Source organism: Lepisma saccharinum, chromosome 17 (assembly GCF_977018435.1).
Source record: "Lepisma saccharinum chromosome 17, izLepSacc3.1, whole genome shotgun sequence".
Classification (NCBI taxonomy): domain Eukaryota; kingdom Metazoa; phylum Arthropoda; class Insecta; order Zygentoma; family Lepismatidae; genus Lepisma; species Lepisma saccharinum.
In genome coordinates, this window is record NC_139245.1 from 46,684,231 (window position 1) to 46,710,556 (window position 26,326).

At 37.9% G+C, this 26,326-nt stretch overlaps 1 protein-coding gene across 1 annotated transcript in view; it reads right to left on the bottom strand.

The window, feature by feature from the left end:
* Nucleotides 1-26,326, bottom strand: part of LOC146001723 (uncharacterized) — a 326,667-nt gene that overhangs the window by 41,665 nt on the left and 258,676 nt on the right. Inside the window, exons 12-18 of the mRNA XM_083139408.1 lie at nt 18,832-19,062; nt 17,336-17,519; nt 15,917-16,034; nt 13,436-13,592; nt 11,487-11,624; nt 5,725-5,872; nt 380-687 (exon numbers count right to left, since the gene is read on the bottom strand). Of these exons, the coding sequence (XP_082995534.1) occupies nt 380-687; nt 5,725-5,872; nt 11,487-11,624; nt 13,436-13,592; nt 15,917-16,034; nt 17,336-17,519; nt 18,832-19,062 (1,284 nt within the window). The remainder of the gene's footprint in view (nt 1-379; nt 688-5,724; nt 5,873-11,486; nt 11,625-13,435; nt 13,593-15,916; nt 16,035-17,335; nt 17,520-18,831; nt 19,063-26,326) is intronic.

Consider the following 26,326-nt stretch of genomic DNA (forward strand, 5'->3'; position numbering starts at 1 on the left):
ATAATAATAATGATGATGATGTCATTATTATTATGATTAGTATGTTTAACTTGGTACTTGCCCCCCCCCCCCTCCTGACAAAAATTCGTGGTTGTACCTCTGGTATAATATTTTTCCCTTTGGGAGGGAGCGCATCATGGGCCTTGGGGAGGATGGGCACCGCTGACAATTATTATTATTGTTGTTATTCCTACATTCAAGTTTTATCAACAAAAATGTCTGGCAATGCCCATGTCCCGTGATTAAAAGGCAAAACGTTACCTCGATGCTCTGTAGCCATTGGACATATGCTTATGGTTAGGTATAGTAAATACAATCCAACATACTATTTTTGTATGTGGGAATTCATGCACTCTTTTAATTTAGAAATTAAATTTACCTTCATAGCCCGAAGGACAAATACACAATGCATTGTGTAGCCCTGAAAGACAGGTACCTCCTGCTTGGCATGGATTAGGGTCACAAACGTCACCTGCTTCATCCGACTGTTCTAATGGCACCATGATGGTTTCTGTAGGGACTGCAGTAGTAGGCGTTTCATGCAGGTTGCTTCCATTCTTCCTTCGAGAATTAAGACGTGGTGCTCTGATAGCCACTTGCACTGGAACCACCTGGTTGTCGAAGTATCGTTCTTCTGAACTTTCATCGGCCTGCCATGGTTGGGCATGATGGCGACCAGCACGTACCCTGAAACAAACTGATTTTAAAGCGAACTACATTCACAGTGCACTTCATGTGTGTTTATTTTTCAGACAATAATAAAACATTCTCTAATTTTGGTAGTATGCCATTGAGTTCCTATCATAATAACTTTGAATGCCACATTTTCTACTACATTTACATAATTAACTAGCTGATTGCCTGGGGATTTATTTATCCCAATTTTCTATTAGACAGGGAAATAATGAATTCTAACTATAGTGTAAAATGAACTTGGAGTTGAACGGCATTGGGAGTGTCACTATTCATCTTAACGACCCCGAAAACTATGGATTCCACACTAATATCGGTCGTTTTACATGTCACCCCCTTCCCACCCCACCCTAGGGGTGCTAGGGCTGTCTTGGAGTTGAAAGACATTGGGATCGTCATTATTCATCTTAGCGGCCCCAAAAATTATGGATTCCACACTAATATCGGTAGTTTTTTATTATTTTTACATGTCACCCCCTTTCCATCCCCACCCCTAGGGGTGGTAGAGGTGTCATGAAGTTGAACAACATTTGGAGTGTCACTATTCATCTTAGCGACCCCGAAAACTATGGATTCCACACTAATATCGATCGTTTTTTATTATTTTTACATGTCACCCTCCTCCCACCCCTAGGGATGCCAGGGGTGTCTTACCCAAACAGTATTTCTTTCCAGGTTGCAAGTGATAAGTGTACCAAGATTGGTTGAAATCGATTCCAGGCATTCGAGAGTTATGCCGGAACAAACATACACACACACACACACACAAACATATACATCCATTTATATATACCGCGTGAGGCACCTAAAAGTACCACCTGAAATAGTGAAGAAACCAGAAACAGTAGCGATGTGAGGTTTGCGGGAAACAATAATATCAAATGGGGCTCGTAAATCGGAGGTATGGGGTGGGTCGAAAAATATCGACAAATGGGGCATCTGGAGCAAAGTCATATTTTTTTAAATGGAACGATATACAATAACATGCATAATATAAAAGAGCACACGCAGAGAAACACAACGCCGTTGGTCTCATGCATCTACTGCACATAGGAACGAAGATATGGCCATGTGAAAATATGTAAACAAACTAACAAGTGGCCCACTTGACCGTAAGTACCACGGCATGTACAAGTGTGAGATGTCGGAAGCCATTGGACAAGATGAAGACAGAACGTGTTAAAGGAAGAAAAAATACTAGACATCGTCAGCACCATGTATTTGACAGTGTTACAGCATAATGAAAATGACCATGACAGTATGTCGAAGAACCACTGCGTAAGAAGTGAAAACCTGTCAAAGTGTGTGTTCAAAGTGGTGGCCGTCAGCTGCGATACAGGCAACGAGGCGCCCACGCAAAGATCGTTGCACAGAATGTAGCATCTCGTAGAGAATGTCCCTACAGGCCGTAGTAACACAAACTAACAAGTGGCCCAGTTGACCGTCAGTACCACGGCATGAATGACTTCTCAGGTGCCTGACAGAACTGCCTTTACGCAGAGCAAGTTTTGATAGCAGGTCCACGAGATCGTGTTAGTTCATAGCAAGCAGTCGTAGTGGTAAGAGCGAAGATTATGGTGTTCACAAACATAGAAAAAGCGGACATGATCCTGATTTATGGGGAATGCCGAAAGAATGCTTCAGAAGCCTACCGTGTGTACGCAGAGAGATATCCGGACAGACGACAGCCATCTCGACGTCTGTTTGGTAAGTTATTTATTAAATTAAGAGACACTGGGCGTGTAACACCACGAACACGTGTGCGGAACAAGCCAACTACAGGTGAGGCAGGTGCAACAAATGTTCTCGCCCCTGTTGCTGTGAATCCGCACGTTAGCTCCCGTGAAATTGCCAGGGATGCTGGGATGAGTCAGCGAAGTGTATTGCGCATTCTGCACACACACAAGTTTCACCCATATCATATCTCCCTCCATCAGGAACTTCACGGGAATGATTTTGTGGACCGTGTTCGGTTTTGCACATGGATGTTACGACACGACACACCCGATTTGTCACGTATCCTCTTCACTGACGAGGCAACTTTTACCAATCATGGAAATGTCAACCTAAGGAACATGCACTATTGGTCGGTGACAAATCCACATTGGCTTCGCCAAGTGGAACGCCAGCGCCCATGGAGTGTGAACGTGTGGTGTGGTATAGTGGGTGAACATCTCGTTGGCCCTTTTTTTATACAAGGGACACTGAATGCTGACCGATACATACAGTTTTTACAACATGAACTGCCTGTACTATTGGAGGACATACCACTTCAGACAAGGAGGGAAATGTGGTACCAACATGACAGGTGCCCAGCTCACAGTGCAAGACGTGCTACAGCATGTGTGGAAAATACATTTCCAAATTGTTGGATTGGATGTGGACGGCCTGTCAAATGGCCGGCTCGTTCCCCAGATTTGACACCGTTAGACTTTTTCCTGTGGGGAAAGCTGACGGACATTGTCTACCGGGATGTGCCAACAACTCCAGAGGATATGCAACACCGCATTACTGCGGCCTGTAGGGACATTCCCTACGAGATGCTACATTCTGTGCAACGATCTTTGCGTGGGCGCCTCGTTGCCTGTATCGCAGCTGACGGCCACCACTTTGAACACACACTTTGACAGGTTTTCACTTCTTACGCAGTGGTTCTTCGACATACTGTCATGGTCATTTTCATTATGCTGTAACACTGTCAAATACATGGTGCTGACGATGTCTACTCTATTTTTTCTTCCTTTAACACGTTCTGTCTTCATCTTGTCCAATGGCTTCCGACATCTCACACTTGTACATGCCGTGGTACTGACGGTCAAGTGGGCCACTTGTTAGTTTGTTTACATATTTTCACATGGCCATATCTTCGTTCCTATGTGCAGTAGATGCATGAGACCAACGGCGTTGTGTTTCTCTGCGTGTGCTCTTTTATATTATGCATGTTATTGTATATCGTTCCATTTAAAAAAATATGACTTTGCTCCAGATGCCCCATTTGTCGATATTTTTCGACCCACCCCATACCTCCGATTTACGAGCCCCATTTGATATTATTGTTTCCCGCAAACCTCACATCGCTACTGTTTCTGGTTTCTTCGCTATTTCAGGTGGTACTTTTAGGTGCCTCACGTGGTATATATATATATATTTAAATTATGTTTTCAACCTTAATGTTGAAACGCTGTAACTAATGCATGTATGCTAACAGTGTCCTACAAAAATTTACCTAATCCAGAATTAGAACCCAGGGGCTTTACTTTCCAGTGCAGTTATTATTATTTGCACTTCATAAACATAACCTTTCTTTTTCTTTTTAACGGCCCCAGTGCATATTGCCAGGGGTCTCGGGTTCAAATCCCGGCCTGGGCTTGGACGTTTGTGAGTGTCCAATCATCAATTTCATCATGTCATCACTCATCCCCATCTTCGCAAATTAGCCAAAAGTGGCACAAAAATTAAGTAAAATAAAGAAAAATCAATCAATCATAACCTTTTCTGAAGGCAATTTGAAAACCTCAACAATTCTAATGACAAACACATGCTTCAAATATGAAAATGCTTACCTGACGAAAACAATATTGAAATTGAAAAATGGCATAACTTTTTATGTGAGGTTTTTAACTAGCTGTGTCCTTAGAATGATTTTTAACATTTTGATTTTGGTGTTTTTATTCAGTTTTATGCACACTTTCTAACAATTGTTTCTGTATTTTACTCTCTGATTTAGGCTATGCAAATAGCCTACCTAACCTAGAATATAAGCTACTCATATACTCAATATTCTTATGTAGTATATATTGCTGGCTCCAGTGGTGTAGCACAGTTTTCTGTGGCCCCCTGCAAGTAAAATATTGGGGGCCTCTTACTGAAAAAAATAGAGAATATTATAACGTATATTCTATTGATGATGTAACAGTGCTAGGATACTTGCTACCAGTCCTGAAAAGGACCTTTAGACACCAGCAGCATTCCTTCTTTCCTTTAAAAGGACATCTTGAGTTCCTACATGAGCATTGGTGGCCCTAAGGAGGACCACCTGCCACTCGGGAGCTGTTTAGGATCCATGCAATAGCAACCAGGGAACCGCCTGCTCTAAGCTTTCCCCGTTGGAGGGTGGAATTTCGGAGTTATCTTGTCTGGCAGGAGAATGAGAACGTACGCCTGAGTATGTGTGTCATGTTTTGAACTGTGTGCTTTGTTGTCACTGTTAGAATCCTTGCACAAGCTCCCCCTATTGGTCCACTATGGTGATGGGGAATTGCCACCAAAGTCACACGATGCTTGCTGATGGCCTGTCGATGGTTCCTATCCTGGGAGTTCACCAGTTTGCTCATTGCCTGTTGTTTGGAACTGGACTCGGTCATGTTCTCTAATGCAAGAGCTGAGGCTCTTACAAATGCTAAATGTTCCTTTTCCAATTTTGATAGAGAGGATGTTCAGCATCGGTGCTCAGAGCCACCAGTCCATCAGCGCAGAGGTAAATTTTTATATATTTTATGTGGGAGGAGTCTGGTGTAGGTGGCAGGCCAATCAGGTGTTGTCTCTCCAACGTCTGTGCTCCCAGTCGGTTTTAATGATATATCTGTCTGACAGTATGAATAGAATAATATTTTCAGATATAGTTCACAGAATAAAACTTAAAATTCATTAATATTAGGTTAAAATAATTGTTAAGTTATACTAAAAACAATGATATGCAAATTTTCTTCTTGGAGGAATGGGAGTGACATTGCACATTCAATTATTTAGTGAACATGGAGAATTGTGATATTGGCTTAATGTTTTCTATCTTTTTTGAATAATTTTTGTTGAATATTGGTTTAACAATTGGTACTTTCAACCTATTCTGAAAGATCTCAGTTTCAAAGCAGTGATTTTTGCATTAAAAACGCTTATTTAGCTGTTTGAAGCAGCTTTTTGAGAAAATCTGATATTCCATCATGTCCGTATGAGCATTTGATTTTTAGAGTTATGAAGATCTTTATTAGCTCTAATTCTAACTCTAATGTTGAACAGCATACAAGGACTCACATGACTACAGGCTTGTGTGGTCCACTTCTCCTTGCATGGCCTCTGTGGGAGGGTCCTCGCAATCTGTGACTCCTCACCTGTGGTAATTTGAAGTTACCTTTTGATGCCTTGGTTGGTACAAAAGATATACTGTTGTTGGTCTCACCATCTATAAAAATAGAATTTCCTATGTCGTACATTCAGAGAAAGTTTGCCTTACAAAATTATCTTTGCAATTGTGAAAATAACGAAACTCCTGCAACTTTTAACCTAAGAACACACTTATTTTTATGTAAACATCTATTGGCCTATGCTTACTAAAGTTGCATGTACCTTCCATGATGGATGAAATTTTAGCTAAATTTGGCGCATACACCTATGCTTTCAGCAAGAATGTGGTGTTTAGAAAGAATTAAAGTAAGTAGCAAGGGAATATTTCTTATTCTTTCCATTAATAACCTTCCTAATTAAATGTTTCTTTTAGACATTTATTAATGTTATGTTCACTGGTAACACACTAATTTCACTCACAAAGTTACAAATTTAATTCCATTCAAACTATGTTGTGAAGTAGTTTGTAGATGGGCTAGGCAAACTAAAGTTGACCTCTTGCAAAAATAATAGTTAGGTGAGAAATTATGTATATATGTGCATTCCTTTTTTTGGGGGGGGTTACAGTTATCTAAGGAGTGTTTCTGTAATTGAACAGAAGTTTTTGATGTATTCAGATGGGCTAACCAGAAATAGAATGAGGAACTACACCAAAGGTTTATGCAGAATTTTTCATCTGGGAGGTAGCAGAGTAAAGTAGATTAGGTACAAGGGGAAATTCAGAACAAAGCCAACCATGAAATGGCTTTTGTGAAAAGTTTTAGAGGCGTTACGATAATTTTGATAGTGTGCGAGTAAATTAATGAATTACACTATCAAAACAACAGAAAGGAAGTTCTATGACAGGTCATGCCAGTTAAGGTAAAGGTACACCTGTTTATTTGCACACATGACATGAAGGCTCCACATATTCTTGATTTCAGTCATAGTTGGGATGATGTGATCAGAAGAAAGTAACTTTGAATCTGGCCTAAGAAAAGGATTGCCGATGTAGTAGGAAACAGCTTCATTAGAATGAAGCACAATTTGTGTCAAAGGTGGGGAAGAAGATAGGAGAGAAAGAGGTAAAGGACCTGTTTTTCGCTGATAAATTAGTAATCAGGGGAAACAGTGAAGAAGGACTACAGAAACAGCTTGAGAGTCAGAAAGTCAGAAGAACAGGAATAAAATTCAGCGCAGAATAGAGTGAGGTGCTAATAACAACAAGAAACAGAGCCAGAAATGAACCAAGAATAAAGATGGACACAGAAGAGTTGAGGGTAGAGGAGAGTTTCAAATATCTAGGAAGCATAATTGAGAGAAGTGGAAGAATAGATGAAGAGGTAAACAGAAGAGGACAAATGGGTGGTGGACTTTATTAAAGCGTTCGAAGATTAATAAGGAACAGGGATGTCTGTATGAAATGCAAGAAGGTAACATATAACACATACTATGTGCCAATAATTATGTATGGAGCAGAGACTTGGACAATGACAAAGAGGACAAAAGAAAGATGCAGGCAGTGGAGATGAAATTTTTAAGGGGTATACCGGGGAAGACTAGAAGGATAGAATGAGGAATGAGGAGATCCGATCCGACAGACCATGGGGTGGTGAAGCTTCAGGCACAGATGAGATGGTTGGGACACATGAAGAGAATGGGTGCAGAAAGACTAATGGTAAGAGCTTACAATGCACAAGAAGTAGGAATAACCCATACAGCACAAACATATCCAGGAGATGTCTAATGGACGTCTTCTGGATATTCGCGCCAAAAATCTGTATGTATATCCACAGGATGTACCAGTTTGTGCAGTAGACATCCCCTGGATATCCATATGTCCATCCAGGGAACGTCCATAGGATATCGAGGAAGGATGTGTTTTGGACATTTTTTGGATCATTTTTGGATGTGTTTTGGACATGGTTTCATGTGATAGGGACATTATCTGGATGTTTTTATTTCATTGTGGATAAGGATATATTCTGGACTAAAATTGTACCTAATCTGGACATTATGCTGATATTTTTCGCACATATTTTGGATACGAAAAGAACATTCATGGACGAGATTTACACATATCGAAGACCTCGAGTACATATGTGCTTATAACAAGCACTCACTCTCTCTCTTTATCTCACTCACACACACGCACTTAATGCACTCAAATTCACACACACGCATCTACACATCTGAAAAGTACTTTGTATTCACACATATAAGCAGAGTAAGCAGAGCTTATTCTTCACAACCACGCAAGGCAACGAAACTACCGTTGTGTTAGAGACGAGACACAAAGAAAGCCTCATGGCAACTTTCACCTACTTGGAGCGCATGTGTGACTCTCTGAAAAGATAATGGGGCTACGGAAAACACAATTCCTGTGGGAGATGTTTTTAATTTACGTAACAGAGTTTGAGTGCTAACACAATTGAGACTAGATACTATGAATCTTTACATGGATATCAAAACATTTGTGTCAAATTTGTAATAACACGTGGATGTAATACCACATATCCCATGAATATACAGAACGGGACATCCTATGGATATCCAGGGTGGGAGATTCTCTGGATATCCAGGACAGGATATCCCATAGACGTCCCATGGATATCCAGAGCTAGATATAAATGCTGTATGGGAAGGCCGAAGGGGAGACCAAGATGTCAGTGGCAAGAGCAGATAGTGGAGTGTTAGGAGAAAAGGACAAGCTTGGAACACTGTGGAAAGAGAGGCGTGGTGGAAGACCAGAAGAAAATGGTGATGTTTGGCTTCTGCCAGAGGAAGGAAATTGCAAAGGATGATGATGATTTTCTTAATCTGACTTATACTTTTGAGTGTTCAAATTTAAGGAAGTGTAGAGAGAGGAAGATCTTAGAAATATATTTTTCCTCATTAACAACATTTGAAAGTGTTATGATCTGCTAATTAGAAGCCAGTTCATATTGTGTCATTACAATAACAGTATTAACAAAATGTATTGTTTATGGTATATGGAGACCTTTTCAGTTTAAAAAATATATATAAGTTTTTATGTTAGACATTAAATATGTTCATTCTTTCACACAAATATTTGACATACTGTTATGTCTTAATCTTTCAGACATAAACATAAATACACATGTCAAGAGTGGAACTTCTTAAATAAAAAATATTTAATCTGATAACAAAGTGGATTTACATCTTAACACTTATAATCATACATAAAGATTCATAAACAAGGTGCATAATAGTTGCCATGCACAGACTAATACACTGGCCATAGCTGCCAGTTCACCAAGTAGTACAATTATCACTATTCCATCTTAAAATCACCAGCCTCCATGGGCATGGGTGTTCTTTGTCCCTTCATCAATTTTATCAGATCATCACTCATCATCATCTTTGTGAATAGCCAAGAGTGGTAGAAATGCGAAGTAAAATAAACCAAATCAATCAATCAAAATCAATCTTAAAATTAAATTCTAGCACTGAAAATTATTGATGAATAATACAAAATAACTATGATAGTACATATAACCTCACATGAGGAGGCGATTTTCTTTCAGCTGTTGGGAAAGGATTTAGAAACTCAGAGCTTGGGAAAGGAACTCCAGGGAGGGGGTGAGGGATTCCCTGCCTGCAATTAAGAGATTAAAATACCACTAACAATTGAAACAAGATATGCATTTGCAGTTTACCGGTCAGTAGTCCAGCATGGATATGGGTAGAGGCACATATTTTTGGTAAATAAAAAAGGGAAATTTCGGTACAAAAACAGAGTTGATTTCGGGTTCAAAAGTGGTAAATAAAATAAAATGTCGGTGTTATAGCGGTGAATAATCACATCAAAAGTGCTAAATAAAATGACATTTTGGTTTTAAAATTGTGAATATAATCATAAATTTGATTTAAAAACTGCACTTATTACACAAAATAAACTTATCCCTTCTAATAGCACATGTATGTAGTTACCAGAGTATTAAGTTTATTCCTGGGTAAAGGGATCCATTTTTGCTTCTCAAATATTTACAGCAGAATTAATCAATTTTCCGTGAATTGCATAACTCACAGGATACTTCAGACTTAGTCGGTATATAAACGGTAAATTTCATGTTTAAGAGTCAATTTCGCATTTTGCAGTTTATTTCGTGACAAAACTGGGTAGAAAAATGCACCTCAGACCTTTCAGAAACATGAAAAATGAACACTACAGCATGTTATTTCATATTTCGTGTTTTCATCAAAAACGAAATTTGCATGCCTCTGATATGGGGAACTACTGCATTTAGACAAATGTAATATGAATCTAACTGAAGTAGGGCAAATTCCATTCTGACGGGTGTGATATTTTACATTCATTTTTTAATTATTTTCTTAGCCCCTTCAAATATGTAACTCTATCAATTCATGTAATTTCATTTTTCTTGATGAAAGTTATTTAATGTCTAAAAACATTCTTCCCTCATCTCAATTTTCAGCTACAGAAAATACATTTTTGTGATTGTGACGGGTGTGACACTTCTGAGACTTAACTTGAGGGCCTTCGTCAGTCTTTCAGAAAACTCTGAGAAATATGTGGGTTTATTGAAAAAAAATTATTTTATTTCCACAAAGCAAAATTTACTTGACATTTAGATGATTTGAGTTTCTAGAAATGTTACTACATACTTTTTTAAAAACATTTTTGCCTGTGACAGGTGTGACATCATGCACATTTTTTACTTTGTAGGATTCAAAGGCTATGGAAATGATCATAAATACATTATTAAAACTAAGGTTTATTTCAGAAATGAAGTAGGATACTTCAGAGCTTGATTCATAGAAATAATAAATTATACAATTAGAATTAATTTAGTTTCTCATGGTATATTACTATATTATAATGAAACTGAATTAAGTGGAAACACCACACATAAAATCCCACTTCTATTGGGTCGGTGCATAAGTTCATAGCGTTTTGTTATGAGTTGGCAACACTGCATTGTTAAGAGTACCTTGTCTGTTATTCCATTGTTATTGCTTAGTTTGTAGTTTTGTGTTCGTGAAAAAAAAAATGTGTTCTAATTCTGAGCACATTTTGTCTATTTTGCGGACGAAACAAGATGGAGTGTCAAGTGGACAAAGTTGAACATTTCCGGCACATTCTGCTCTTCGAGTTTAACCGAGGATCAGGTGCAGTAGTAGGATGTCTTTCCTAATGAAGCTGCTCTTGAAACTTGGCTAACTGATTTCTTCAACTCAAAAACAATTTGTGCTGTGTACGGGGCTAATGCCATATACTGAAAACGCAACAGTTCTACAGGCGAGGCATTGAACTCCTCCCCAACGTTGATGGTCATTGACAATGGAGGCGACTACATTACTGACTGACTGAGTGTTGTTGTAACTGTGTATTGTCAGACTACAATAACAATGTTTCATCTTACCACCCATGTACTTGTGTTAATGAATTATTGTATTCCAGTTACCGTATGTTATAAAACACTACGAACTTATGCACCGACCCAATACTATAAAATGTATTAGGTTTGAAACAATGTGTTATTTAAAAGCCATGAAACTAATATTTGTATTAATAATTGCAAATTCTGCATAGTTTTCCTTTTAATTTCATATATAATAAGACATACTTTGAATAAATATGAATTAACCTTGTTTGTCTACTTTCACATGGAATGGCTCAGTAATTCTTGGAAGCTGTACACACATACCTTTACAACCATCTGCATTTCCCGATGACTCTGGATCACAAGGTTTACACTCTGCCTTTCCAGAATTATCCTGGAATGTTCCTGCTGGGCAGGGTTTACATTCAGTGTGCTCTTGGAATGTGCCAGGTGGGCATGGGACTGCAAGTAGAAAACAGGGCATTAACAAACTCTTCTGGCAAAAGATAACATGTCATGTTAGTTTCCTAAGACACACACATTCACATGGCTAGTGAAATACACCATAATTTTTTTTAACAGTTCTGTGCTTTCCATATGTTTTCTGCTGGGAATTTGAAGAGATCAGTTCTGAAAGCATGTGGTCTGGGGGTAGACAACAGGAAAAAAAAGCTTTCAACTATTTTATAATAGTTATAATAAAAACTAGCAGAAAATTAAAATAAAAATGCAACTCTTGACATTACTACCAGCCCTTGAAGTGGAAATTGTTAGGTGGGGAGCGTTTGCTTGAACCTTGATGCTCCTATGTTTAACGTAACACTGTGACAACTGGGGGATGTTTTGCATAAATATTATGTTAGTTTCCTAAGACACACACATTCACATGGCTAGTGAAATACACTTTTTTTTTTTTTAACAGTTCTGTGCTTTCCATATGTTTTCTGCTGGGAATTTGAAGAGATCAGTTCTGAAAGCATGTGGTCTGGGGGTAGACAACAGGAAAAAAAAGCTTTCAACTATTTTATAATAGTTATAATAAAAACTAGCAGAAAATTAAAATAAAAATGCAACTCTTGACATTACTACCAGCCCTTGAAGTGGAAATTGTTAGGTGGGGAGCGTTTGCTTGAACCTTGATGCTCCTATGTTTAACGTAACACTGTGACAACTGGGGGATGTTTTGCATAAATATTCCTACCTGGGCAGATATCACTTCCCACATCCCCCTTCATTTTGAGCACTAGACTTATAGAAGAGTGACGGGCCTCCCCGATGGCGCAATGGTAGCGTCGTTGCCTTGTAATCTAGGGGTCCCGGGTTCAATACCTGGTGGAGGCACATACTGGTTCGGATCCCACTTTAAACTGTAGGTCCAGTACCGATTAGCCTTACTGTGCCTAAAGTGGACTTAAAACACCAAATCATTCATTCATTACAGAAAAGTGAATTTACACATCATACAATGTAGCCAGTGCTTGCAAAGGGCAGTTATGCATGACAGATAATAGCCCCCAGGTTAGGAAAATTTATGCAAGGCATTGTCCCTATGTTAAAACACAGAAGCATCCCCAGCTAGTGTAAATGCTCAATCCAATATCCCCCATCCACTTCAAGCACGATTTGTGGCTCTTGGGACAGATGAATGTTACTGGAATTTATTGCCAAGAATGTAAACGGGAAGGAACAGTATCTGATGAGACATGCGAGACAGTTACTACATTAAAAAAAGTAACCCTTACAGTTATAGCTTATAGAACAAATTGCATACATGAATTGCAAGTCAATTTCTTGCTGATGACTACTTAAAATTAACACTAATTTTCATAAAATTGTAATAAACTTTATGTATTTAAACATGATAGCAAGAAAGTTTCAAGTAAACACTTATACTTAAAAACTTTCATGCAGAAAATTTGCCCATAAATGCATATTATATACGTATATTATATATATGACAATTACATTTTTTTTTCTATTCCACTTGGTAAACTTAGATTTTGTCCATTACTCTTGAAACCCACAGAAATGCAACTGTAAAAATAACTTAACTTCATTCCATGTTACCAGAAAAGTAAATAAATTAAATCTAGTTACTCATTTCATAAAGTACCAAGCTATAGTTACCATTATTCTGAAAAAAAAAATCTTACTTGTACTGCCTTACAGGAAACTCATTACTTCAGAACACTTGCTTTGCATATTCTTGACAGAAACTTGTAACAATTTTGATTTGAAATATTTCCCCATCTGCTGCATTCCTTAGTACTTACCACACTTTCCAGAGTCTTCTTCAAACACGTAGCCTTTCCCAGAACATACGACATCAAACTGGCCCAGTCTGAAGGAAGAGGGATCCAGTTCAGCTTCCCTGTCCTGAAGTTCAGTCTGAAACTCTGAACCACCCACAATCATGTTCTCAGTTTCAACCTATGGAAGCACAAGAAGAAATACCATATAATTACATCAATCCAATGGTGTAGCAGCCACCCTCACAATTCCCACAATAAAGTGTGGCCTGAGGTTTAGTGCATTATTAAGCATGATTAATATTGAGATCTACTAAATTTAAAACTCTGTGTTGCAACAGCCATTTGAACTCAAGTCCTTCCAAATGGGTTTTTGTTGAGTTATGGTTTATCAAGTATCGTTCCAGTCATCACTTTCCTGTCTCACAAGACTGGAATGTCTACCATTTCTTTCTGGCAGATTCAAACTGACCTCAGTCTTGAGCTCCACCTGGGATAGAACCCCAGATCATTTGCATCAAACATGACAACACTGACAATTTGATTAAGCAAAGGGTCTTGGAAGGCATTGTGTGTAGAAAAATTAAAGTTTTTGGAAAAAATTAAAAAGTTCATCACCCAAAACTGAAATACTAAGTTTGCTTATATATTAGTAATAATAGGGAAATATGAGTGACTTTCTGTTGAAACATGGGAGCAGGCAAAGGGTTTTGGGACTAACATCCATCTTAAAGAGAAGTGTTTACTATCGTATAAACCAGTGCTTCTCAACCTTTGTGAGCTCGCAGCCTGGTAAATTCATTTTTTTAAAGTAGAAGCCATGATTCCAACAATTTTACTCGTAAATTCGTTTATATTTTTTAAAAACTTATACGATAATTAATATGTAGCTACTCTTGAAATTTAATATCAATAAATAAATTATGGCATAATCATAGAGAGAATGATTCGATTATGTCTAGGCTAATTGCCAGTACATCTCCATCTTAACTCTAACTTAAGCACTGCTTCCACTTCCCTCCCTCTAGGCCCTTTTCAATGCTGAAAAGTGGTCTGCATTCAATGCAGCCCAATGTACGGTGGCGCTGCCAAGTGGTGGAAATAGAAAGCTCTCACTGTGATGGCGGCCACCACGCATAAACATGCGATTACCAAGAGAAACAGTGGCTGGCCATGTAACGCGTCAGTTTCGCTTGTCAGTAAGTGCGTGATAGTTTAAGTTTTCGAATCGATTCCAAGAGTTACTTGTTTTCTGGCAGTAAGTTATATAATCTGGTGTTCTGAATGGTAAATCGTACAAGAAAAAATGAATAATTGAATGAAAGACCGCTGCATGGAGTTCATCTTGAAATAGTTTTTTTTTTTCTTTATGAATGCAGCCCTCCTAACAATAATTAGCATGAGCCGCCACTGATTGGCATGCTTCATTTCGAACACCAAAAATTTCTTATTAATCAGAATATTTCCATGCATTTGTTAATGGAAACTGCTGCTCAAAAATAGAAGGTGGTACACATCTGTCAACCTCCAAATTAGGATGAGGGAAGCAACATGCCTTTGGTTAGATCGTTTCATCACTCGCCGCCACTATCAAGAAAGTATTTTCTGGTATCGCAGTGGAAACCCGAAGTACTGCATAGGTGACAGTCTACTCTTGACAGCTTTGATTTCTCACCAGCACTGACGAGAAATAATTTCATCTTTATCTCTGGTGAACCCCAAATGAAATGCCATATTTCAAGGTGGCTGCCAGCTTGTGCTGCAAGTAGCAAACTTCAGGAGAACCTCTTGCAGCCTGGTATAATTGATACTGGGCTCAATTCCTGGGGTGGGCAATCTAAGGTCAGAATTTTTCTGGCCTTGTCCCTGAATAAAGTGGCTCACCTAGCCTCAAATCAATGGCCGAGATCGAGAATGTATGGGGCGCTACCCCCACATCCTCCATTCAAGGCATGATGCTACATGAACGGGAAACTTTACCTTATCTTAACATCAATTGTCACTTTATATAACATAAAAATAGAATATAAGTAGTAAGAATGAAAGAGAGTAAATCAGATTGTCCTACAACAAATATAGTGAAACTTGTAAACACAAAAGAGCAAAGTTTGTAGAGTTTCTCAAATTAGTAAAATTATTTCTAGATAAATTTCTTCCCTTCCTAAAGTATCTTACTCTACTTTGAATTCCTCACATTGAAATAATAATAATAACAATAATAAATAATATTATTATTATTCACCTCTAATTTTGTATGGCAGAGATTAAGGCTCATGCCTTGTCTTACACTCAACGATATTACACAAAAAGCTCATAACATAATATACATTCATAATTTGATTCACACATAAACATTGAAATATAATTAACATTCATACACCTTTCACAGTAGACAAACCACATAAAAATATAGTAATTCAAAATTCATGTTCTCTAAAAAAGGGAATCAGTTCTAGGTCAACTGAACTTTGAATTTAAATTTATAATTACAATAACACAATTTACCTGAATATCTTCAATGACAGACTCTCCCTGTGAAACGTCTTGGTCATAAAAATCTTCATCGATTAGAGGTGCACGCAAAGACCATGAGGTGGTTAAGATGCTCTCCTCTGGAAAAATACTGAATGCGGGAAATGAAATTAACCACACACTTCTAAGATACAACATTGGCATGAGGAATGTGAGCAAACCGAGTTTAATACCAAATCATCAGTCTGAAAAAGTATTTGTTAGTGTAGTTTAATTCACTTTCTTTTTATATTGTATGGTTAGGTATGAACCAAAGTTATGTGAGTAAAGCTTGGTTTACAATTCTAGTGTGTTTGGAAAAAGGCACATAAGTCACAAACTGTGATTTTCTTTTATTTTCATCTAAGTCACACTGAATCTATTAAACAAAATACTACAATTATAATTTTATATTGCGTAAAAAATCTAAGCAGTGATGATTCAATATCAGTTGCAGCGATTGGGTTCCAAAACCCGGGGGGGGGGGGGGGGCAAAGACAATATATTTCCCTTTGTATATAAGGTTTAGCATAGTGTGAGGGCAAAAGTGGCAAATAGTGGGGGCAACTACTCCCTCGCCCCCTTAATCAATCTGTTTCTGCATAATTACATTTTTTGACGCAAGTGCTTTTTCGCAAACAGTCTGGAATTTGTAGGCAACTTCTTAATTTATACTTCATCTTTCTAATTTTTATTGCCTTGCACAAAGTACACCTTTAATCCCTGTAAGAAGCTTGTCAATTTATGTTATACATCAGCCTTAGTAACTAATTCCAGCCCGTTTCTTGCATGTGGACGATCCACACCACAACTATTGCTTAACCTTTTGTGGGTCACACAAGAAAAGTTACGTCGATGGTCGTGCACGGTGCCAGGTTCTCAAAATATTTTCAATTAATGGTCTAAAACGCCAAATACTCAATTATTACAATTAGATCTTTCTTGCAACAATTTAGATTCTATAGAACTACAAAAAACCACTCTTCATTAGTTGGGCACAGAACAGCAGACCGGTTTTTCAGTAAAAACTAGGTACGCCTATAGTCGCGCATAGATTCAGACAGCAAGGGGCTTCAACGACCCCCCAGGGCTTAAAGATCTGACTAACAGTGAAAACAAAATCGTGGTGTAAACGAGGAAGGTAAGGAACTAAGCTAGAAAGAAGGATGGTGTTGACAAAACAAACATTGATAAGTGATGACATTAAAACCACACACCCGGAACTAGAGACCATGCACGACCATTGCAGGGTTAACGTCAGCAAGAGACAATGACAGAAAAAACGCTTACTCAACTTTTACATTAAACTTAAACTATGGTTAAGGCAAGAATGATCTCTATCACTAAGTTTTCATTTCTTCTCAACTAATAATTTTCTAAAATTTTCGTGTACAATGCTGTCTTTGAATTTACCTGTCACTGGCGCACATAAACTGGATTCCTGAGCAGTCAATCTTAGTACAGAATTCCCTGTTTTTTCTGAACAGAGCCTCCTTTATGTATCCCATAATCCTATCAAGCCTGGAAGTGTGGGAACAATCTTCTAAGCTCACATTGAAATGAAGGTCGGCTTGCAGCAAGGGCTTTGGTGCTTCTTCTGTCAAAACAAATTAAAATTTTACAACTACAAGAGTATATTAAGAAACAGAAGTATATGTGCAAAAATGAGCACAATATAGGATGGTCAATTTACTAAATAAGAACGTCAAGCTATGATAATGTGTTAAGTCGGAATAATGTATTTGTCTTTTTCTCCCTACAATTATGTTTCATGTGAATTAGCAGATGCTAAAAACAGGTAATACTGATCAGACAATAAGTAAAATTGTCAGGGACGAAGGTATAGTTATGTATTTGGAGAGTTAAATTTGACATATATACAGGGTGTTCATAAAGTCCAGGTACACTTCTGTTCACAAAAAGTGGCACACTCGTTTGGGTTGAAGTCCAACTTCGTGGCCAGAAGTACAGCCGAAGTAAGTGTTCGGAAAGTAGCAGTGTTGCTTACTATCAATCAATTTAACCATATGCAGGGAGTTTTGTGTCTCTCAGACTCAAAGAAAAAGCCCAACAGAAATATTACAGCGTAAATATTAATTAACTGGAATTTCCACATCTACAATCAAAGTAATGTAAATGTGAAAGATTCCTGAAATTTATTTGAAAAAGAAACGAGTTTTTTATGTTCGTGACAAAGTAGTTATCACAATTCGTTAGAATGCAAGGGCCCCGGGTTTGAATTTGGCCTGAGCTTGGATGTTCTTCATCGTCGTGAGTAGCCGAAAATGGAAGAAAAGCAACACTAAATAACGCAGAATTAACATAATGCAGAATTTTTTTTTAAAAAATTGGAGGTTTATTTAAAATTTTGAAGTAAAGTTTCATCTAAGCTACAGGAAATTGGGAGGGCGGCATGGAGAAGTTTCAGGGAGCTGGTTTCACATTGCTGACATATTCTATAGCTGAAATTTGTAAAAAAAAAAATCACATACAATGTTTTTAGAATATTCATATTCATATTTATTATAAATATAAGACAAGTACGCTGTCTAATAATTCTCTGAATGTTCGTGACAATGGTTCTACATTAGCATGCAATGTTAATTGGACATTGTTCATTGCTAGTACCTTCAACTACACTTATTCTAACAATATGTTTTGAGAAACCACTCACTCTTCTCTCATCTTCAGTTGAACAAATTTCTGTTTGCAAGAATTATTGCAGCTGTTTTCCAGCAAAGAGAAATTAAATTGAATCAATTAAAATTGGAAAAGAAAACAATGTTTGAAAAAATTAAGGGACAATATCTCACTTAAATTCATGGCTGAAAGTTTGTCAATCTAATCCAGATCTACATTGAGATGAAGGCAAGAAAAAGCAGGTGAGAGCAAACTGACCGGAAACTTACCATGAGCAAATATTTGGTACTGACAAGTGGTAGTTGTCCCCAGTTCAGGGTCTTCTGCAACACATGTCCTTAAAACGTCGCCTGCTTTTATAATCTCATTCACGTCACATGTTACTTTTGCTGGAGTCCCACTGTATGTAAAGAACTGAGGAAGACCAAGTTCCAAAGTGTCCTGGTGTGAAATCTGAATAGAACGATCTATGCAGTCAACAGGATCTGGTGGTATTGCTCCTAACAAAGAGTAGTTAGATATGGTTACAACAATTTATATTAATTCTAAAAGTTTAAAACACCTTTACTTCAACATGTGATTCCTTAAAACATAAATATGGAAACTTCTATAGTACAGCATAGAGCAATATTGGCTAATTCTATGTAAGAAAACTCCTCTTTGGATGTAAGTTTTGGTGGTAAATGTCTGTTATATCGGAAACACATTTCTATCGGATATTTTCAGTTTCAAATGGTTCGTACTTACCAATTGTGTATTGCGGAACATAGTTGAAGGTGCCATTATGATTTTTACACGAAAATAACTTCGATTTCTCACATTACGAGTAATTCTTTTGGGTCCTTTCTTCTGTTGCGGAACATACAATATGGCGCACACAGCTGTGGATCATCGCTCGTCATGCTTGCGTTTTGTCGATTTGGAGTTGGTATGCAGTGTTTCAACCTTCTTAACCGAAAAATACCTAATTTCGTGTTCACTATGTCATCACAAACCATTGACGGATACCCCAAAAACCATTCACGATAGCCCCAAAAACCATTCACGATAGCACCACGAACCATTGATGGATAGCCCCAAAAACCATTCATGATAGCCTCAAAAACCATTCATGATAGCCTCAAAAACCATTCATGATAGCCTCAAAAACCATTCATGATAGCCCCAAAAACCATTCATGATAGCCCCAAAAACCATTCATGATAGCCCCAAAAACCATTCATGATAGCCCCAAAAACCATTCATGATAGCCCCAAAAACCATTCACGATAGCCCCAAAAACCATTCACGATAACCCCAAAAACCATTCACGATAACCCCAAAAACCATTCACGATAACCCCAAAAACCATTCACGATAACCCCAAAAACAATTCACGATAGCCCCAAAAATCATTCACGATAGCCCCACGGGCCATTTCCGGCAAGGTTAGGTTGGGTTAGGTTAGGTAAGCATAGTTAAAAAAAATTCTCGTAAAAAAAATGCACGTTTGGAAACACTGGTGAGACCACGTGACTTTCGACGCTCACGCCATCTGCAGATACATAATGGAAACAACGGCATAATGTTGTCGCTTTGCACAAAATGCAAGTTTATTATATCAAAAGTGCTTATTTCTTAATACCTCCACGAACTTTCAAAATGCTACAGAAACTCATTTCCGTAAGTAATTTCTTCTGTAAAAATGAAGAAATGTGTCTCCGATATAACAGACATTTACCGTATTGGTTCTCTAAGGAATGATTATATATACGTATTTTTTTCAAGTGTTAGGTGTTTACTATGCAGTGGTGGCGATTAGGGGGCCACTTCTCACCCCTCACTATGGGCTCTTAATGTTAAGCTCACCCCTCAGTTTTAGCACCTAATCACAGCTACTATAATTGTGAATGCCTTGACAGAAGTAAATTGATACCTTCTGATACCCCCCCACCTCCAACCTCTGGGATTTTTTAAAATACCATTCCAGTGATTATTTGAGTTTTTAAATGAGAAACATACAAAATATGTAAAATTTTTAACAAAGACAATAACTAAACATATGAGCCAGAGTACCGCATGGGACGACTTTCATTCAATCATACTTACTCCAGTTTTCCACGCTTGAGCGTGATATGTTTGAGTGTATATAATCAAATGTGTATCACTTCAAGGTGACAATAATCATAGAAATGTGTGTGTAAAAATCCACCCTGGTTGTTTCAGCCCATAATCATCTATTTCATTTTCATTGGTAAGATCAAATAGCGTATATAACAAGAGGCCTCATTTTTCGAAAAAACCATATATCAGTCCATATATCCTGCCACCTTCGGTAAAGTGACGAACTACTTCCAGTAGTACGCAGGAGGCTGATTCTGATTGGCTGTAAACTTTCAAATGTGATTGGCTGATGCTTTTTCTTCAAATTGCCACCTGCCGGAGAATCGTGTCACGATCAGCGGCGGTTGGTGGTTCTGAATTAGGTGAAGGGCTAGTAGGAAGATGGGGGAATAGAGAAAATTAGATCAATAGTTACACATAGTACTTAATAGAAAATTGTTATAGTGGTTTATTTTGTTAAAACCTCTATTTTCAAATACATATGTATAACTATTGATTTAATTTTCTCTATTATCCCAATTTATTCCTACTAGCCCTTCATCTAATTCAAAACCACCAACTGCCGCTGGTCACAATTGTCGCTACTGCAAAATAACAGCTGCACTTGCGTCGTTTATTAGCTGGCACGGCAGATTGATAATTTATGTTTTTTGTGCTCTAAACATGTATCATACTCATATACCCGGCGATAAAAGAAACAGTAGACAAATTCAATCACTATTTTTATTCCCATTGTTCTCCACACCACGATGATGATGAATTGAAACCAAACATCAATAAGTAGAGTTTACCACCTCCTTCGAATCAACACAACATTAGAAAATTCATAATCTACATTCACTTTTGAAATTACGAATTGAAAAATGACGATATAGATAATATTTTATTCTACATTTGAAACATACTCTAAATTCGTAAAGAATTATCCATCATTCGTATATAATTGCTATTTAATTGCTGTATAATAACAATTTACGGTCCGAGATCCATATGCAAAGTAATTTTGTAAATGTTTACGTACAGGAGGTTGAGGAAAGAGCTTGTAGCATGGCCGTATATAAGGGAAGGGTTTAATAGGTCCAAACCCCTCCCATTGCTTCAATATACATTTTACTTTTATCGTATAATCGCATCAACAGTTGATCAAATCAATTTAAAATTGAAATCATTTTTAAAATCTAACTTTGATTGGTGTACAGTGGGATCCGTGAGTATTACCGTGCAAATTGTCCATCACCATGTTTGTGCACTTTATTTGACCCAATAAGAGCTTCCAGATTTAAAAGAAAACTCAAAACAAACTGTTGACAACTTCTGCACCAGCATACATAAAAATCCATCGCTTCAAAACACACAGGATGTGAGAGAAAAATTAATGAAAATAGTCATGGACAATTTGTACGGTAATACTCATGGATCCCACTGTACAATAACTTTATTTTATTCATATCTTCAGAATAACTAGAACAGTATTAATTATGTTCAAAATAAACTGTAAAATAGCAAAATTTTCGAAAAACTATTGAAAATGCACATAGATATTTTGATATTTTGAATTTGGTTTTAAAATTTTGGGTGCGTCAGCGCTTAGGCCCAGTGGCGGCTGGCAGCTACTATGATGGATAATGCCAACGTGATCAAGACATCGAAAAAAGAAAACCTCGGCAATGCCCCCCCCCCTCCTCGCCCCCTCCATGTGGTTGTGCCACTGGCCAAGATGTTTAACTTTTACTTTATCCTTGTTTGGAAATCAGTGTGTGTGATAAGTAACAACGCACTAATCCGATAAATCTTCACTCGCTAATCAATATTTTATACACTACAGGACACTTCCCTAAAAACACAACAACTACAGGAAAACAAATCCTCTCATCATTTCCTCCCCCAATGCATACGTATTCCTACTGGACATCGAAAATATTCTAGATATTTGTTGTAAAAGAAATGTCAAAGGAAACTCGCATCACCATAGGATTTTTTACTTTATATGTAAAAAAATATAGAAGTCTGGATGGCCCTTCGGATGCATTTATCTTATATCTAAATGTTCACTTAACTTTGTATAAATACTACATTCGTTTTTTCAAAAGTAGGCAGAAAAGTAGATAGTACCTTTCTCACGAATTACTTTCCAAGGGGTTTACAAATCAGTCAAATTTAGCGATTTATCTCTGAAGGTGGCAGCTATGTCCCTCCTCGTGCCAAGCGAAAACGGGCTCAGCTGGTGTCTTATGGCTAACCCCACCCCTTCCCCTCCCACTGCCTTGTTCCCCACTGAGACTTCTACAACCCTCTGCACATGTGTCAACTTGGTTAGGCCAGCTTTTGGACAGCTCGGACCGTTCCCTCGCGAGGGTACGAAACAGCTGGTGATGCTGCGTGGAGGCTGGGGCGGTCGTCAGCTTGACCGATGCAAGATTCGAATCTCCTTGTATGTAAACCATAAATGTATTAATTTAACAATACTTTGACGAGGTATGAGTTTCTTCTGAGGGTAGTGACATGGCACGGCGGCTCTGCCTCTGCTTAGGCTATTTTGCACCCATCATATTATACGGGTCCAGCCCATGGCCGTATTTTGAGGGGGGGGTTTCTAGGGTTCAAACCCCCCCCCCCCCGAAACTTCTGACATGTTGGATTAATGGAAGTTCATAAACCAAAATCTGTAACTCATTTTCAAATTTTTTTTTTCGAAGCATCACAAAAATACATGGAGACAATGTTGAAACGATCGAGCTAGAATTTTCATACATTTGGAATTCTGAAACTTGAGTGAAATAGGATTTATTCTCAGAATCGTAACCCACCCGCGACTCCTCCATTTTCACTTGTGCTGTCCTCTTTCAGTGTTCCTGCGTCACAAGGAATATAGACTGAAAATTTCCTCACGATTGTCCCAAAATTCCCTTTCCAACTTTTAAATTCCCTGTCCGATAAAGTCGAAAATCCCCCTTGATATGAGTCCAAACGTAGGATCTCCAGTTTCGTAGCGCATTACATTCGAGATTGAGGTTATACAATCCATGCACCAGGCTAAGTTTTTAAAAAGAATAATTGGTTCCACACTTTTCAAAATTCCAAAAAATAAGTTTTAATGTCAAACAACAAAAACTTCGACTAAAATTTCTATCTAACTTTTAAAGCTTTTTCTAAAAGGTATCTAAAATTTAATAACAAAGTATAATAATTGTGCATTTCAGTACGCACTCTATGAAACGTAAAAAAAAAGCCTTGTGCTGAATATTCACTCATCTGCTGCATTGAGTAAGCCCCCTTGAGGATATAACAATAATAATAATAATTATTATTATTATTGGTATTATTATTATGGAAAATAATTGTTTTATTATTAAATTTTAATTATTATTGTATAATTGTTATTATTTCTATTATTCAAATTTCTGGCAACACCCATGAGAACAATTATGAATGAACCCCTCCCGAAATTTTTTCCTGCCTACGGCCATGGTCCAGCCCCTTACCGTTAACAACTCTACAAACTTAACAACCCCTTACAAATAACAACTCTAACATTGCATAACTAAAATCTTAAAATATTCTGACTTCCATTAAAAGCTGAGGCTGTAAACGGGCACTCAGCACACATAAGGACAAAAAACAGGACACAACACAGAATTATACTGGCCATAGAGCCAGTCCAGAGCCTCGTTTGTCTTCAGAATGCAGTCTAGGGTGTACTATGTGGAAGTGAGGTTGACAGTTGGGTGTACTATGTGGAAGATCACCCCTTACACCCCAGATATTTAGATATATAATTTGAAAATTTTGTAAATAAAAACCTCAATGTACAAAATGAAAAATATTGTAAATGTTAATATAATTAGTGCACATCTGTATGTACAGTGAGATGTTTAGAAATATTCATTGAAAACTGTTTAAATTCAATAATAATGTAATTATTAACAAGTTTACAATTAGTGAATAACATCCATGATCAATAGTTATTAGTTATAATTCAGGTATTTCAATTTTACTATCCTCGAACTGAACTGAAAAGTGCTCTTCCCATTATTTTCCCATAAACACGGCCGTGGCTTGTAAGATTGGACTTTTGTATTAAATAAACTTTTCAACTTTGGAAACGCAATACCTGTGTGTGCTTTGATTTAATTTTTAATTTTCGAGAAATCTGGTACACACACATGTGCGGACGAAGATAGAAAGTGTACAATTACTAATGCAACAAATGTAACAAACAAGCATAAACTGTTCTAAATATGTGGATGCTAAGAACACCAAACTTGAATGACCTAACAGACTTATTCAAACCTATGAGAAAGAATGTACGACCCCACGGAAAATGAAACACGCTGAGAATATTATTGAAAGTAACTTACTTTACTTATGAAATCCAAAGCCAAAAGCAAGAGAACACAGTAGGTCTCATGTACTATCTGGAGAATATTGTTAGAGGAATATCTTATTCTAAAATCCTTATAATTTATATTCCTTTAAGGTAGACAAGCTAAATAATGGTAAAAATCAGGAGTCAATACATGATGCAAGTTATTTTTTAGGAATCACGATAGATTGTAAGTTTTAGGAAGTACAATTTACTTCTAACTGTACATGGGCATGTATCTATGGAAAATACACTCATGCTCATAAATTAAGGATAATGCTGAATCTTATGCAAATAAATATTTGACGTGCACGTTGCAGCTTGAAATGATGTCTGTGTACTGTACCAAAGAACCTGTGTTGACTATGACCTTGATCCATTGTGTGGTGGCGCTGTAAGCAGACAAATGACTCACAGGAGCGAAACTGCTGACCAGAATACAGTGCCTATAGGAAGCGTGCAGTTGTGTTCGGTTGTGCGAATGGTGAGTGTGTGTGTGAAATGGCTCAACAAACACATATTGATGATGTAATGAGGGGAACGATACTTGGGCGGCTAGAGGCGGGCCAAAGACAGCAGGTCATGTCACTGGTGCTCCATGTGCCACAAAGTGTCATCTCACGATTATGGCAACGATTCCAACAGACTGGAAATGTGTCTCGGCGCTACAGCAGTAGACGTCCACAGTGTACAACACCACGAGAAGACAGGTAACTCACCGTAAGTGCCCGGAGACACTGACGGGGGTCTCGCTCGAGACCTTGCAGCTGCCACTGGAACAGTTGTTTCCAGACACACTGTGTACAGACAACTCAACAGGCATGGTTTATTCACCCGGAGGCCTGCAATTTGCATTCCACTGTCACATGGTCACAGAGTAGCCCGTAACAACTGGTGTAGAGAACACAGGACATGGACAATGGAAGAATAGTCTCGGGTACTCTTCACTGATGAGTCCAGGTATAGTCTCAACAATGATTCTCGTCGTGTAACCATCTGGCGTGAACCAGGAACCAGATACCGACCTGGTACCATCGTCGAAAGGGACCAGTTTGGAGGTGGTGGTGTCATGGTGTAGGGTGGCATTATCCTGGGTTCACATACACCCTTGCATATCTTCGACAGAGGTACTGTAACAGGTCAGGTGTACCGGGATGTTATTCTGCAAGACTACGTGCAGTCGGTCCTACGTTCCTCCTGATGGATGACAATGCCAGGCCACACCGAGCTGCTAATGTGGAGGAGTATCATCAAACAGAATACATCATACGAATGGAGTGGCCTGCCTATTCCCCTGA